The 16,353-nt window shown below is 41.3% G+C and overlaps 1 protein-coding gene across 1 annotated transcript; it reads right to left on the reverse strand.

Annotated features, from left to right (window-relative positions):
- Window positions 1-1,310: 1,310 nt before the first annotated feature.
- LOC126273065 (allergen Tha p 1-like) lies at window positions 1,311-13,920 on the reverse strand. The gene is made up of 3 exons (XM_049976471.1): window positions 13,812-13,920; window positions 8,524-8,659; window positions 1,311-1,620 (listed from the first exon to the last, which is right to left on the reverse strand). Exons 1-3 carry the CDS (start codon window positions 13,869-13,871, stop codon window positions 1,424-1,426), a joined length of 393 nt encoding a protein of 130 aa, XP_049832428.1. The 5' UTR covers window positions 13,872-13,920; the 3' UTR covers window positions 1,311-1,423.
- Between the last annotated feature and the right edge of the window lie 2,433 nt (window positions 13,921-16,353).

Consider the following 16,353-nt stretch of genomic DNA (forward strand, 5'->3'; position numbering starts at 1 on the left):
TGTGGTCTCTACACTATGGCCATGGGAAATGTCAATACATAAGATCCGGGACTGGTAATAGCCCCGTAGTAGTACAACAGTCAGCTGAAGATCCATTACACAGCGGACAAATATTATACAACGTGGCGAGCGGATGAAATACTTGCTAAATATTGAGTGGAGATGGCAATAACTGCAGAATACAACACTCGCATTTGTAATTAAATTCAAAATATGGCGAGCTCCGGAACATACCAATGCGACACGTTTTTCCTGTTGTGATCTAATTCTTCTTCTGTGAATCCCTTCACTCTTCACAGAAAGTTGGATTGTGCTAGTAAGACGTTGCCAAAGCTTCATTTATTAAGGCTAAAAAAACTACAAGCCGTTTCTACGAACGGCAATACCGTACTGCTGGCACTACTGGGACCGGTGCAATCTACTGAGTGGAACTTTCGCATGTATTTACTTTAGAGTACCCATACAATATTTAGGCTGTGACAACAAATTTCCATATGCCGTATTCTGTCTCCTTAAGCTATATGAGGCAGTTGTTACAAGTAGCTAAGCTGTTTCTCTGCTGCTAATACCTTGCAAATATGGGTATCTACGTTCGCTAGATTTTCGATGGGCACCGGTGTTGCTAGGATGTTCGGTTTCAAAACGAATGAAATGAGTATAAGAATTCATATTTACTAGTGGAAAATCACTATAAAACAGGGGAAAAAAGGTAAAACGTTTACAAAACCAAAGTTTTTCGCTGTGTTAACATAGCTAGTCAAGCAAATGACGTTTACATAATTCTTCATTTACGCTAAGCAATATTCCTTTGATGATAAATGTCACTGTTCTTGTTGTTCTGCCAAAGAGCTGATTCATGTCACGAGATAAAGTTGTAACGAATACCTTAGTTACACATGAACAGTTAGATGGGATCATGTCTGGAGACGTGAACATCGAGAACTTAGGGCAGCATTTCACTGAGAAATTGCCGCTCATTGTTGAAGTAGTGAAGTGAGACTCCATGTTGTTTGCATATGAAGTCACTGGTGTCTTCTTGATATTGAGGAAAAGTCCACGTCTGTGGCACTTCAAGACTGTCTTCCCAGTTAGTGTGTGTGTCCTCAAAAAGGAATATGTAGTACACTTTGTCATAAAACATTAAACAAAGCACGCTCACTTATGACAAGTCTCTTTCATGCTTTTACGTTTGACTTCCGATTCTTGGGACACATAAGTGCAAATGACGCCGATTCTACAATGAAATATTGCTTCATCACTAAATATTAAGTGAGGTGAAAGCAGATCTCTTTCGTGTTCACAGAACAAACGAGTTTAGCAGCTGTATGTATTTTCATGTTTGTGGATAGGTCGAAATGATCTTTTACTTTATAATGTAGGTGATAGATTTATTAAATATAAGAGTTACAAGCGATGATGGTGATTAGTGGTGGATGCTGTGCTCGGCCCACGACTTGGCGTACTTCTTCCTGTATTCTCCAGATGGGTCGTACTTGTCCAGCAGCTTCTTCATGAGGTCTGGGTGGCGGTGTGAAATCTCTCCGAAGAAACCTCCGATCTTCTTGTGCTGTGTCTCAGTGCACTTGGCGCAGTCTGTACGCACTATTTCGGGCAGCACATCTGCAAAGGAAAATACGGTTACAATCGTAGAATTGTGTTGTGGTTCGTGATGGAGGTCTGTTTAGAGTCTGTAGATTGGGGTGAGCAGTGAACAAATTGTTGACATAGTCACTAGGGTCCTCAGACGTCAAAACACAGATACTCCCTCATTTTTCTGCAAATACTACTGCGTCATCTCAACAAGGTTGCCACATAATCACATTACACCTTGTCGTTTGACTTCAGAACTGCAGTAACAAGCCGACGACAAAAGATAAATGGTGCGTCCCAGGCGTTTTAAAACATAGCCACTTGGCTAACTGAGTATACGGAAGAAGAAACTAGACCATTAAAGAAACAATGAGTTTCCAACCACGGAACTACATCTTCTTATGGGCAAACATTAATTCTAGAAAGTAATGGAATATTGCTGAAGCATGGGAGGCCATGTTTTACAAATAAACTCTACTACGAGGAGGTATAAATGTTTAACTACGACAGGATTACGAACAGAATTAGAAAATACACTAGGTAATTTCATATAAAGAAACTTTATCGTAAAATGTATCACGGTCATTATGAGTTGTTCTGAAGCATGTGTAGCTCCTATAAATGTTGTGCCTAGGGATATCTAGGTCAGCATTAGCGTTTCCAGTTTAGGCCTACATATAAATGCTTCACTTTCAGGCAAAGTTACGGATGAACAACACTTGTTGGATAGACGTACACAGAAGACGATTACGTTGCGTTATTAAGAGCGTTGTTATGAATATAGCGAGTTCTTTCGCCAAAATCCATTCTCGTTAAAAAAACAGTTTTGGTACAGGTTCACAAGCGTTAACTTGTCGGAGCTATAACATTTTTGGGCATACACAGACGTTTACAGACGCGAAAGAAAGGAATCATGTAATTATTAACGAAATAAGACACTCTGCAGTCAAACTGCCACTGAAATTTGTGTTCCAGATTCAGCTTGTTTTAATACGACTTCAAATTTGCGTAACATTTTCCCCTCTCCCTTACTTTTCACCGTCAAGCACTGCAGTCAACTGTTTACGCACGCATCACTCAGCAACCAAGCAACCATCAGTAGATACACTTAGGACACAATATTCACACTTCGTGGAGGAATGCTAGTTATGAATGCCCTTCCAAATAGGTGACTGAGTAACGTTATAACTTAGTGGCGAAAGGAGAGAGCGGTCTTCCATTCGACAATTCCCAATTTCCTAAGAGATTAAAAATGTGTAGAGGGCCGAGAGATGACAATCTCGCAAAACTAAAGTTGTGAGGGCGAGTCGAGGGTCGCGCTTCGATACCTTGTTCGGTATAACTCTTCAGATGTGCTTGGATAGTTCAGTCGGTAGATCAGTTGCTCGAGAAAGGCAAAAGTCGCAATCTGGAGTCCCGGTATCGCAGTTTCATTCTGCCAAGTAGTTCCAGTACCAAAACTGTTCGGTAAGCACGTAGAATTCAGAGGCAGTGGGCTTTGGTGTTAATCATTTCGTTCGTGTATTGCTCAAGTTTTTAATAAAATACAGGAAGGCATTAAGTCTGCGGAATAAACTGCAAAATACTAAAATTGGTGTTAATGATCACCAGATTCAAGACCAGCGATAAATTACAAAGTTTAACAAAAAACCATACCTGTCTGTTGTCGTGGAAGCTAGATTACAGGGCTTGATCGATGAAGAGTCTGAATAATGTTCAGGAGGAAAAAAGGATAATGTACCCTGGAAATGAGAAGAAAGATGTGTCCAAGAACTCCGGAAATTTGTTGTTATTGAAGAATGTTAAGTCTGATTTTTTGTTCACTTTTTGCTATCTTTATCTTACAGCTCTCAGTTCTCTTTATCACAAGCCAGACACGTTAAGATTAGGGTAAGAGGATTCCCAAGAACGTGACACGGAACACACTTATTTAAAAGTAAACGCGAAAACAGGAAGTTAGCGAGAAACCGGTTCCAAAACGTAGATATGGTTGCAGAGAGCTTCTGACTCAGTGGCTGTATGGCAGTAGCCTATAAACGTAGGGGTTTGTCGAGGACCATGAGTGCAACAACGATGTAGAAATCTGTATGAAAATTGAAGAAAGAGCAACGTTTCATAACATTTACGCGGTGGATCACTCTCTCCGTTCAGCAGGCGACCTCTATATTTTACACCCCATCACGAGACTGCAACTAATTACATCGCGTTACTCGCTAACAGATTGCTGCGGCTGCGTAAAAGCTCTCCGACCGGTTTCGTTTATGCAACTTTTCTGTCTGGAACAGTGACCTGCAAACCGGTCGAAACACAGTTTCGGTAATCTGAAGCGCATGAATCCGCACGGTCCCTGGAAACAACAAATTCGCGAGTACATCGATCGCATTAGGTAAAGTTTATTTATTTATTTATTTAACCTGGCAAGATTAGGGCCATCAGGCCCTCTCTTACATCTAACCAGGCATTCTACTTATTTTACAGTCATATGTTTCAGTAGGCATGTTAAACTACATCTAATACAAAAAGTGAGATAAACAATTAGAAAGGTACACCTCGAAAAATACATTATTGAAGAGAAAGATTTAAGATAGGAGTGCTGGCAGCAGGGAGTATGAGGGAGACTCATGGTGAAGGGAGGAGAAGAATAGAGAGACATGATGAAACATAATTAAGGAAAATATAAAGGAAAAGGAGACTGCGTGGCTAATAGAGATAGATGAAGAGGAAGGCATCTCAGCAGCAAGATAGGAGACGCTAGCTTTGGTTGGTTACAGCCAGCTGCAGTGTGCCCTATTACTTCTGTACTTAATAAACCTGATCTTAATAATCTGTGCCTCTAGAGAAATTACATTCACTTTTATAGCAGCCAAAATAATCGAGGCAGGGTAGAAAACAGGAATTACAAACCAAATGTTTCGCAGGACATGGAAATTCTGGGGATCCTTTAGCGACATCGATTAATAGACATACGACTAGGTTACTGATATCAAATTCAGCGTTTATGTTAAATAGATAGTCTCTTCACTGTTAGGTGAGCTAGCAGCTATTACAGTTTAAATCAGCCAAACAGGGGTTAGCCCGAGTTCAAAGCTCTAGGTTCCTCTCAGTAAGCAATTGGTCGTTTATGGAATTGTTTACTGTCTCATACTGGAATTCTTGCACCGAAAACATATAGACATAAACAATAGTATGCCACCGCATAAGAATGCCAAATATATTATTTCCCCAAGAGAAGGGTAATCCGAATTACATGGGGAGCTTTGCAATAAATTATTAGAAATAGAAGTCTATTGGGTGGCGACTGGTATAAGAGTTTTATGCTGAAAAGTAATAAAAGATTTCCAATAAAATGATTAATGTAAAATAATTCTAAACATCGAGCACGTATGTAAAATCGGATAATTCACTCTCAAAGACAATCTAATTCAAAACGAAACTAATCTATTACACTAACACTTTTGAAGGAATATTAGGGCTTCAAATGCCTTTAGAATTAATTCACTAGAGTCAAAACACAAGCATCGATTGGCCCAAAGAGGGCCAGAAAATGTGCTTGAGTCGTTAAGTAGGGACCGATACCGGCATTCACATTACATATACATCCGTCCTGTAACAGCTATCGTAAGGTGTGTAGTGGAGGCTAAACAGAATACCATTTTCCACTGTTGATGGTTCAAGACATGAGGCGAGGAAAGGAACAGATCAATTAGGGAGGGCAATCGTGGTAATTAATCATTTACTGGGGCTTAACTGAGTACACAAAGTTAGACGACGCAATAGCTCGTGCTGGAAGCACTGCGAGAGTAACTTCACGCCCTAGCCTACGACATGGAGAATTTCATTGACATAAGCCACTCTAACAAAGGGCAGATTGCTATGGCCTGACGACTCGGAACGGGCATCTAGGGAACGGCGAATTTGGTCGGCTTTTCGCGTGATTATGTCGTGAATCGGTATGGGAACTGGTTGAAGGTTGTGAAACTACGGACAGACCACAAGCTGTCGGGCGTCCACCTTTCATCGCATAACGTTGAGGTCGGAGATTTCCCGTTCTGTAAAACTGGACAGGAGGCAATCTGGCAGATGTGACGACAGTGCTGGTCCGGCCACAGGTGTTTCGAAGCACACCACTGGCCGTTCAACTCCACAGCGGTGACCCGCACGTCTTTTCATGCTGAAACAGTGACATCATCAATTGTGTAGCAATTGGCTCGGGGTTATCATTATTGGACAGTGGATCAAATGGAAGCGGGTCGCCTGGTCTGATGAATCACATTTCTTGTTACTCCAGGGCGGTGGTCATGCCCGTATATGCCGTCTTCAAATCGAACGTGCATCGCACCAAGGTCGCAGCCTAGCGCGCTATCAAGGCCTTGCACTTGGGCTTTCACAGGATCTGTGGCAACAATCGAAGGCAACATCACAGCTGTGGACCACATGAACATTATTGCGGACCGCCTGAATCCCTTTATGTTTGATCTTTCCCGATGGCGACGGCATCTTCCAGCAGTGTAACAGTCCACGTCACAACATCAGAATCTTGCTACAGCGGTTTTAGGAGCACGATAGTAAAGTCATATTGATATTTTGGTCACGAAATACATATCAAGTGACGCCAATGGAACACTTCTGAGACGCTTCAGGGTGCCAGCTCCGCGCCTAAAAATCACCGGCCCGTGATTTACAGAAAACACGCGGCCAGTGAGTAGAGATTTGGTGTCGTATATAGACCCAACAAGAACTCTTAAAATGCATGCCACACACAATCACTTTCTTATTACGTTTCAAAGGTGTAACAAAAGGCTGATTGACTAATTTCAATGCTGGTTACAAAATTGTTGCTCAGTAAGGTGTCTCCTTGTGAGATTTAAATTTAGATGCAACTTTGTAATAATAATGAACAACGTGGGCGATAGCGGAGGCCTCGGAATGGCTGACGTGGATTGCTATACTGCCATCACTACAGTCAACAGGCGAGGGTGAAGATGTAACAGCTTTGGAGCTGAATTAGTACCATGAGTAAAGTTATCGTGTTAAGTATAGTGCTCTGGTCAATCAATTAATATAATTCCTTTCAATTAGAGTGAGTGTTTGTGGTATTTTGAGCTGAATTTTGTTCCTGAGCAGTTTAATGATTGGTTGATGGTATACAGGGTGGTAAGGAATAGTCTGGAGAGCTTGTAAGGGTGTTGCAATGTACGCCGTGCTGAGAAATAATTGTTAAGGTGATAATTCGATACGTTGCATCGTATACGAGTTCATTAGGATTGATGTTAGTGAATCAGGTGAGCTCATCAGGTACATTTAGTGTCAGTTTCTCTCATAGCGTATATGATAGCGCAAAAGGTTGCTCAGGCTTTGCCTCAGGTTCGATCTTTACTACCGTCCTAAGTCCAATTTTTATATCACTTTCTTTTTCCGTTTCAGGAAACCAAACGAAGCCCACGTTTGGCAACAACTTCTCTGGCGGGAGGTTGAATTTCCGCGCGTAACGACCTGACTGACTAATTTCAATGCTAATGAACTCGCAAACGGCGCAACGTATAGAATTTTCTTTTTAACAGTTATTGCTAAGCACTAGCTGCCCTGTAACACTTTTACTAGCTTTTCAGACTGTTTCTGACCGCCCTGTTTAATTGAGTACTGCACAGCAATTCAACACATGCCTTAAGGAAGAATTAACGCTTGTGATTGGTAAACAATCATCCACTTTAACCACTCTAATTTTTCAGTTTTTTGAAATCTAGTAGTGATCAGGATATAGCGTGACAACAGCGATTTCTGCAGTGGTTATATCTGTCTGTATCCTGTGGCGTGTCGTAGAACATTATTATATGAAAGAGAATCCACAGCCTCCCATGACCCGAGTTGATATAAAAATAAGGTAACCTCTAACTAAACCTTCCTTTATGTATTTGTTTTAAAACATTTGCTGTAAGTAGTTCAGTCTCTTGTACCACTTATTTCTTGGCCCTCTCCTTTCTGTGCGGAAAGCAGAAGATGGTCTCGTTAATCCGTACAACGTTGATTAACATGATCCTAAGCTGTATTAATTTTATTTAGTACTACTAATATTTTCTGTCCTATCATTGTTTTAAATGATTTTCCTGGATTTTAGCGAGTAGCGCCAACTAAAATTAATTATTTTCCTGCATTTTAGCAAGTAGCGCCACTGCTGTACCCTTAAATATATATTGCAGGATCTACTGAAAACTGAAAATTCGTTTTAAAAGAAGCATTCCTAAGCAATGCAAATACTGGTATTGATACATGTTTATTTCTTTATCTCAACACACATCACTCTTTTAGTAACGGACCAACAGTCATTGATTGTACTGATTTTTACCGCCACTCCCGCTATCAAGATAATTCTGCTAACCGCGTGAAACAAGTAACGTTAAATTATTCACTTACGAGGAAGAATTGTCCACGGCCTGGCTTTGCATTACAGGGTAAGAAGGTGAATTGCACAGTTAAAATAATACATGTCGACAAATGTGCGTGCCTCCGAAAAGTTGACTGGTACCGCAATAAACCAGGATTTCTCTAATTTTACGCTGTGGACCAATAAGCACTGCGTATTCAGGGAGAAGAATTAATTTCCTGTATGGAACCAGAGTATGGTCTCGGAGGCTGTTCACTGTGCGCAACACAGTTCTTTTAGTATCAGCCACAGTAGATTGGAATTTCAGATTGACTTATACTTTTATCCCAAGCCACATTTTTATTTCTAACAAACTTATTTAAATTCGGGGAACACTCATATTCCAAACGTTATTGCGCCTTTGGCGTCCCGTTACTGCAATCTGCAGTTATGTGCTTACTGAATACAGACTCACTTTACCCACGGTACGGGTGTCATTTTGAGTGTGTGAGTTTGTGGAAGGACCAAACCGTCCTACTGGGTAGCGGAGTGTAGACTATGATGCGGCTCACCCTTGAGCGCCTTCCCGGCGGGTCTGCACGCTGCGTCGCCTTCTTCCAGCAGGCAGCGTATCGCATCCTGGACTCGAGTTTCATCCGACAGCAGCGCCTTCAGGTCCAGGCTGTCGAACGTGGCCGGGTACTTCTCCTGCAACACAGCACACCATTCGCTGTAACCAGAGGACTCATTGCGTGCACACTAATTCGTATTTCCGAACAAAACTGGCGATATCGCCCGTACCCTTCCAAATGTACCATCTTGGCAATGGCTTTAAACTGTAAGTCGAGAGCCTGATGGGAAATTAGAACCACCATCTTAACGAAAACGTTTCTAGCTCCTTACCAAGGCGCCACCCCACTCACATCTCCGAAGTCTTCCTTAATGTGTTCATGAAGATATATCTACTAAAATTAGCATTGGTATGTGGGCATGCATAAATATTGGCTAAGTAAGTACTTAGATTACGGAGTTAATTTTAAATGTAGAAAATATGAAATTGTCGTTGAAGACCATGTCCCAAACCCTACCATCAAACTTAACTACAGCATCAGAAGAAGCGGAAACTTGAAAAACGACAGCTGAAATTGATTTTTGCTACCGTCACTTGTATTTCAAACTAGAACTCTGTTGCTTTACATATACACGTGCTGTACAGGCTGTTAGTGTTACTCTCTTTTAAATATAAATATAGATCCATCGTAAACAGTTTTAATTTGCCTCTACATTTGCATTATTTATCACGAATTTTGGGTGCTTTTCTCCTTCATCAGATGCTTGTTCCGAGGTTTAGCTGAAGTTGCATTGCTCTTGAGAAACCATCGATGTCGAAGCTTTAAGCTTATCGTTTCTTCTGAGAATGGTTTTGGTGGATTCACAAGACGAAATATTCCCTGTAGTCCTGTGAATCTTTGTTGTCTACCATTTTCGAGAGCGCTACTTTCGGACTTAACACATTAAAAGTTTACAGTCATTACCAGAGATCTTACACGCACCTAGCGTTCCTGGTTATTAGAGATACTGTAAAGTTTCTCCTTGTGAAGGTGTTTCTTTTTTCAGACCATTTTACGTAAAAGAGAACTGTCTTTAGTCTGTTTTTCAAATATGCTATCCGTTTTATTAAAAACAATAAAGCGTATCGCATAATTAGAATTCTGAATTTTAGTGCATAAACGAGTTTGATTGTGATGCGATGTGTTTGCAAAACTAACATATGCTACCAAAAGAGGATCTACAATAAACAAAACTAAGTGCATTCTATTGCATATGATGTCGTTTGAAAGAAGAGGCTTATTACACTAAGGCCCTTATTACTTTTGTGTGTTATTTGTCAATCGTTTCGTTCAAAATTACAGCTCGTTGTCGCTCTTGGTTTCTGTGTACTTCTGAGCTTTCCAGAATCTGTAACTGTATGCCTTTTGATTGTGCATGCAAAATGGTCAATCAGGTGTTCATGGCTGTCGTTTCGTGTCCTGTTGGAGCAGAAGGATTCAAACAGTTCACTTAATGTAATTATTTCGTGAAAGGCCTCCACACTTGCAGTACGTTCTCCCTGCCTGTGTAACATACAAGTTGCTGACAAATATCCTGAAATTTATACTCTCGAGCCTTTATTAAGTTTTACGTTATTTGCTATTAGTATATGGCAGTGTATTGAGTTACATTTGGACGACAAGCTGATGTTGACCTCACATTTCATCAGGATTCTCGGTATCCTGTAGCAGATGGGACCAATAAGTGCAATACTATTGCGTGGTATGGCACCAATGAATGGTTTAGTATCGCATGGTACGCTGCTATTAAAGGTTTATTGTGTCGTCAGTTGCACCTGCAGCTACTCCGGTGTGACTCCTGTCTGCCAGTCGGCGAAACCGCGACCTGCGCCACTGGTGACGCAACAGCCCGCTGGACCGCTCTCACTCTCGTTGCAACGCTCCCTCCCGACCCACAACACGCGTACGTCTGTGTGTGTGGCCGCTGACCCAAACTCACTTGCTGTTTTCCATCACCAAGTACGGCTATCTGGTTTGCATACAGCGTATCTCTGCAACCAATGTACTTGTGCTAGCCTGTAATCACTTCTTCGCATGGAGATATAACTAATCTCCCATGTAACGATATTTGCTTCTACCATTTCTCTCCCAAGCAAGCATATTTTACTTATTTTTGTGATCATATACATTATCCCTTTTTCTTGACATATACAGATCGTACACGAGCGAGTGAGGTGTCGTCAGAAATGTTTTTTGACCGACTTCTGACGCTGATCAGCAGTTTTGCGATAAACCTTAATTTGTAGAAAATTTCAACATGAAAAAGGCTTTTAACTGTCATAAACAACTGCATACTTATATTTTATGGATGTAACTAATCACGAATAAGAGATTCTCTTTTCATATTACATTATCACAAATACGATTTAACTTCATGTCAGTGCACACTCCGCTATAGAATGAAATTTCATTCTAGAAACAACCCCCAGGCTGTGACTAAGCCATGTGTCCGCAATATCCTTTCTTGCAGGAGTGCTAGTTCTGCAAGGTTCGCAGGAGAGCTTCTGTGAAGTTTGGAAAATAGGAGACGTGGTACTGGTGGAATTAAAGCTGTGAGGACGGGGCCTGAGTCGTGCTTGGGTAGCTCAGTTGGTAGACCACTTGCCCGCGAAGGGAAAAGTTCCCGAGTTCGAGTCGCGGCCCGGCACACAGTTTTAATCTGCCAGGAAGTTTCACGATTTAATTTGTTTTGAATTGTTTATTAACTGGATTACTTGTATACAGCATTATCATAGACAATAACCGTGACTACCGTGGTAGCCCGCTATCTCTGCCCGTAGTAAAAGTTTATATTTCTAAGTGAATATACTGTCCTAAGCAATAAACATATTTGTCATTGCATTCTCGATTTGTTAGTTACTTTTATTGCTACGGTCTAACCTGATTACTGTAATTGCAAATGTTAGTTCAGTTTCAGTTATAGGTTATGTGACTCTTCTGACACTCGTTAATCACTGCCCGTCGTACAAGCCGGGAGAAAACATTCCGGATGCGAAACGTACTTTTGAGCAGATATCTGCAAGGATGTGTCATAAATTCATGATTATTATTTCATGTCGTTCGGTTCATTCTTAAAGATTTTTCTCTTCATTCTCACTACTACCGTTTCCCAATAATTACATTGAAAATACTGTTATTATTTAAGTCTATAAAAGTAAGAAAGTTTCGCACAGGGTCCCTTGGATGAGTTTAAAAGTGAATGATCAATTTTTCAGTAGACGTACTCGGATCGTTGCCCTGCGTTTCATAAGCGTTTAGTAGTGTTCATCCAGTGCATTTTCCCTGTCGTTTTTAAGGTAACTTGTTTGATGAAGACAATGCCATCCTTTACGAAACAAACACCTAACCACAAAATAGGAGGGGGTGGGGACAGAGGAGACAGTCGCGTGTGTGTGCCTCTACGATGCAGGTACGGTACGTGAAACCACAACGTAGAGGTATCTGTAGGAGAGGCCAGCCTAACATATGGTTGCTGTAATAGTACAGCAACGTTTTCAGTAGTTGTAGGGACAACAGTCTGGGTGACTTATATAGTCTTCTAGCCTAAGCCAACTGGCGTTGCTATGTTGGTACTGCCATGGGCTGAAAACAAGGGGAATCTACACCCTTTATATTTACCGAAAAATACAGCTTTAGTGTAAGGGTTATTGATGATGGTGCCCTGTTCGCTAAAATACTGTGGACGTAAAATAATTTTCAATTCCGTATTCCAGATGAGGACAGCCGAGCTGGTTGTCGTCATTATGAAATACAAATCTGTTGTCCTACAGGACGAAACGTGGAATTTCAGAGTCCTTAAAAGTAGAGGCTTCCTCAGGGAAGATGCGTGGAGAGCTGCGTCAGTCGTCGGACTGAATAACAGAAAAACAAATTATGTCTTTGCTTACGTCACCGTTATCGGTAATTACGCCTTAGAACGGAAGGAATATGTATATATAATAGAACAGCAAAACAAGTGCATTTACGGGAACCAAAAAACTAGGTATTACAGCTCGTTCTGAAATCACATTGCATACCAGGGAATGTGAATGAACTAAAGTCAAAAACCCCAGGAAAATGGACAAGTTTGTAATGAAGGTGTAAAATTTAAATCAAGAGATAAATCTACATGAATATGGAATCAATTTTGGAAACCACGATGGGAAGGACGCTGCCAGTTTCATAGACTGAATGAAAGAATGCTCTCTTAGGACATATTCAACTACCGGGTGGTTATAATTAAACTGCAGCTTCTCACGGTCCTGTGTGGGCTGTAATAATAGTATGGTAGCGAGACCTGGCAGGTATGCTAATGCGTTAATGTGGAACCGACTTATGCTGGAAAAAATTAGTTCCCATTTTGGCCACAAGGTGCAACTCTAGCCCTGTAAAAATATCGTCGACGTTTCCGGCGCTCATATTGAACAAATAATATAAGCAGCGGTTAATTATAAAACCAACATTATAGCTCTCTAACTTGATTAACATTTTCTTCCCTCGTCTTATTCCAAATATATTACAAATGGAAACATTTCTGTAAGTCTTTCTTGCATTTACAGTTCCAGATTGCACTTGGTGGCCCAAATTGGAACTAATCTATTTCTAGCGTAAACCGGCTCCACTTTAAAGCAATAGGATGTGTATCAAGTGTCGGTGCCGTACGACAATCACAGCCGACATTGCGCCTTTGTGAGTAGCTGCACTTTAATTGTAACCACCTGTTAGGTTTTGAAGAAGACAGCTGGAGTTCGGAATGTTTACAAACTTGAAATCCTATATTCTGTATCAAAATTACGGCTGTCTAAGAAAGTCTAAAATGAAATATTTTGGACCCACGTACAGAACATCATTGTATGAGAACGGTAGCATGGAACTTCTGACCTTACCCACCAGGCTACTTATAAACGTACTTGAAAACAAAGCTCCTACAGCAGTTCCTTTGTGGTTGCTACCTGAAGGGATTGTCTACAACTGTGTGTGAAGATGGTTCAGATGGCTCTGAGCACTATGGGACTTAACATCTTAGGTCATCAGTCCCCTAGAACTTAGAACTACTTAAATCTAAGGACATCACACACATCCATGCCCGAGGTAGGATTCGAACCTGCGACCGTAGCAGTCCCGCGGTTCTGGACTGCAGCGCCTAGAACGCACGGCGACCGCGGCCGGCTGTGTATGAAGAATTGTGGGTGCTTGTGGAAGACTGTGTTTAATTGAAGTCTGTGCTCTAGAAACGTGGCGTGGCACTTGCGACGAGAGGTGATGCTTACCTCGGCGGCCGCGACGAGCGCCAAGGAGGCGCAGAGGAGCAGAGCTACGTGACCGTTCATGCTGGTGGTGTCGGTGCTGTGAGCTACCTGTTGTCGACTGTGCCGCAGTGGCGGCTGGCGCAGCTTATATGCTGGTCTGGCGTGGCCTGGAGTGGCGGCGTATCACGCTGTGGCTGTCGGAGGAGGGAGCGGGGGGCGCACACCCGACACCACAGCCTCACTGATTCACAGCGGGCCACGGCCGGTTACCACCTCCACCACTACGACGGGTGTTCCACATTGATTACAAGCCACGACCTAGTCTGCTCAAACACTCCCGACTGCCTCACCCGACTGCCGAAGACACACCTAGGTTCAGGTATCAACATTTACCAGTCGTTTCTATAGGTGTGTCCAGGAGCTTCCAAAGCATTATTATTAAATTTTAAGATCTTCATAGTAACTTTCATTTTTTCTCTGTGATTTCTCGGTCTATGTTGTTCCGTACCTCAGTCGGTGAAAACGGAAATCTTATAGCATCGCTTTGTAGCGTCTGCTGCCTGTCTGTGCTTCTGTCTCTCTGTGCCACTGTTAAAAATCGATTTCCTTAGGAATGAGTAGAAACAAAAGGCTGAAATTTATATCACGTATTAGGGTCTATGTTTCGTGACGGGGAAAAAGTTGAAGCTTCTAAGTCATCAAGATCAAAAGATAAGGCCATTTATGTCAGATATTTGGGTGTTCGTAAACGCACTCATCAAAACCTGTAGGGTACTTCACGTCGACCTAGAAATATTAGATTTGACAAGAAGCAAAATTTCACATTACAACTGAAGAAGAAAATCAGAAAATTGTTATATCGTAATTATAGCACACGAAACAAATTTTTTTGTGTTATTTGTTGCCTCACTGTCTATCTATCCGTCCATATTTCAGGACCTCTTTTACTCAGGAACAGGTTGACATCAAGTTGAAATTCGTGACGTATACTAAGGTCTTTAGTCCTTGCCGATGTAACAAATGTAAGCTTCTTAAGTCAATGCAATGAAAAGGTTCGGCTGTTTATGTCACAAATTTTCGTGCTTGCAAACTAACTCACCAAACCTATAGGGTTCTTCCCGTTGACCTAGAATCATGAGATTTGGAAGAATGCAAGGCCTCATAGAAAATACAAAGGATAAACGTCTATAATTGTTAATTTGTAATTAACTGATATGGTTTTCTTCTCATTTGTTATCCGAATTCGGGTCTGTCGTATTAAGACCCATTTTCTTAGGAATGTGGCGTATATCTTGCCTGTATTGATATCGATAGTAGACCAAAGACACCGAGAGTCTCAAATGCTGGGATGAATTAACTATTTGTGTACATAATTAAGTTCGTGCGGAACCCTTGGTGCACGAATTCTCCTCGCAGTTATCCGGATTTACTTATTTATTTATTTCTCTAGTTTTTTCGCAGTGCAAGAAATGATCTGTTGACTCATAACCAGCACCGATTCAGAAAATGTCGCTCTTGTACAACACATCTGGCTCTTAATTTTCAGCAAATAATGAGTGCTACCAACAAGGGATATCAAGATGATACTACATTTCCAGACTTTTAAAAGGCGTCTGACAATTTTCATTACATGTGGCATCTATTCAATCTGAGAGCGTAGGGTACATCCAGTTAGTTGTCTGACTGGATCCGTGACTTCCTGTTAGAACGATTACAGTGAGTAGTAAATCACGAGAGGTTGTCTTGTGAAATAGAAACGATATCTGGGGTTCCCAAATGTAACGGTATGGGCCTTCTACTGTCCGTAATATATATAAACAATTTAATAGAGAATCTCAGTCGCCCTGTTTGTTTGGTCTATGTGAACGAATTGCAGAATAATTTCGACAAGATATCTGCACTGTTCGACCCAAACAAGAAATAGTGTGAAGTCCTTCTCACGAATACTAATTAATTTCATAAATGTTCGGTTATATGTTACATAACACAGATTTAATGGTTACAGATTTAAGAATGAGGAAAGTAATTGCGGAATTGTTAGATGACGGTCAGTTCGGCTTTAAGAAAGGTAATTGTATTAGAGAGGCAGTTTTGACTCTGTGATTGATAGTGGAAGCAAGACTGAAAAAACATCATGACGTGTTCATACAATATGTCCACCAGGAAAAAGCGTTCCTCAGTGTCAAAAGGTGCAAGATGTACAAAATTCCGAGGCAAATATGGGTAAGCTGCAGGGGCAGACAGGTTATATACAATATGTACTAGCGCCAACAGGGAATATTGAGAGTGGAAGTGCTCGGTCTAGAAACGGTGTACGACAGAGAGGTAGTCTTTCGATCATATTGTTCAGTCTAAACATCGAAGAAACAATGATGGATGTAAAAGAAAGGTTCAAGAGTGAGATTGAAATTCAGGGTGAAAGGATATCAATTATAAGATTCGTTGATGATTCCGCGGTTCTCAGTGAAAGTGGAAGAGAATTACAGCATCTGTTAGGTGAAATGAGCGGCCGAATGAGTACAAAGTATGGACTGAGAGTAAATCGAAGAAAGACAAAAACAGA

This window comes from Schistocerca gregaria, chromosome 5 (genome assembly GCF_023897955.1).
Source record: "Schistocerca gregaria isolate iqSchGreg1 chromosome 5, iqSchGreg1.2, whole genome shotgun sequence".
In the NCBI taxonomy this organism is placed as follows: Eukaryota; Metazoa; Arthropoda; class Insecta; order Orthoptera; family Acrididae; genus Schistocerca; species Schistocerca gregaria.

What these genes read in the sequence shown, in the direction of transcription:
- LOC126273065 (XM_049976471.1), bottom strand. Translation starts at nt 13,871, where the DNA reads ATGAACGGTCACGTAGCTCTGCTCCTCTGCGCCTCCTTGGCGCTCGTC. An exon ending in CGCTCGTCGCGGCCGCCGAG is followed by an intron (nt 8,660 to 13,811) that starts GTAAGCATCACC and finishes GCTGTGTTGCAG; the next exon opens with GAGAAGTACCCGGCCACGTT. An exon ending in CGCCGGGAAGGCGCTCAAGG is followed by an intron (nt 1,621 to 8,523) that starts GTGAGCCGCATC and finishes TTTCCTTTGCAG; the next exon opens with ATGTGCTGCCCGAAATAGTG.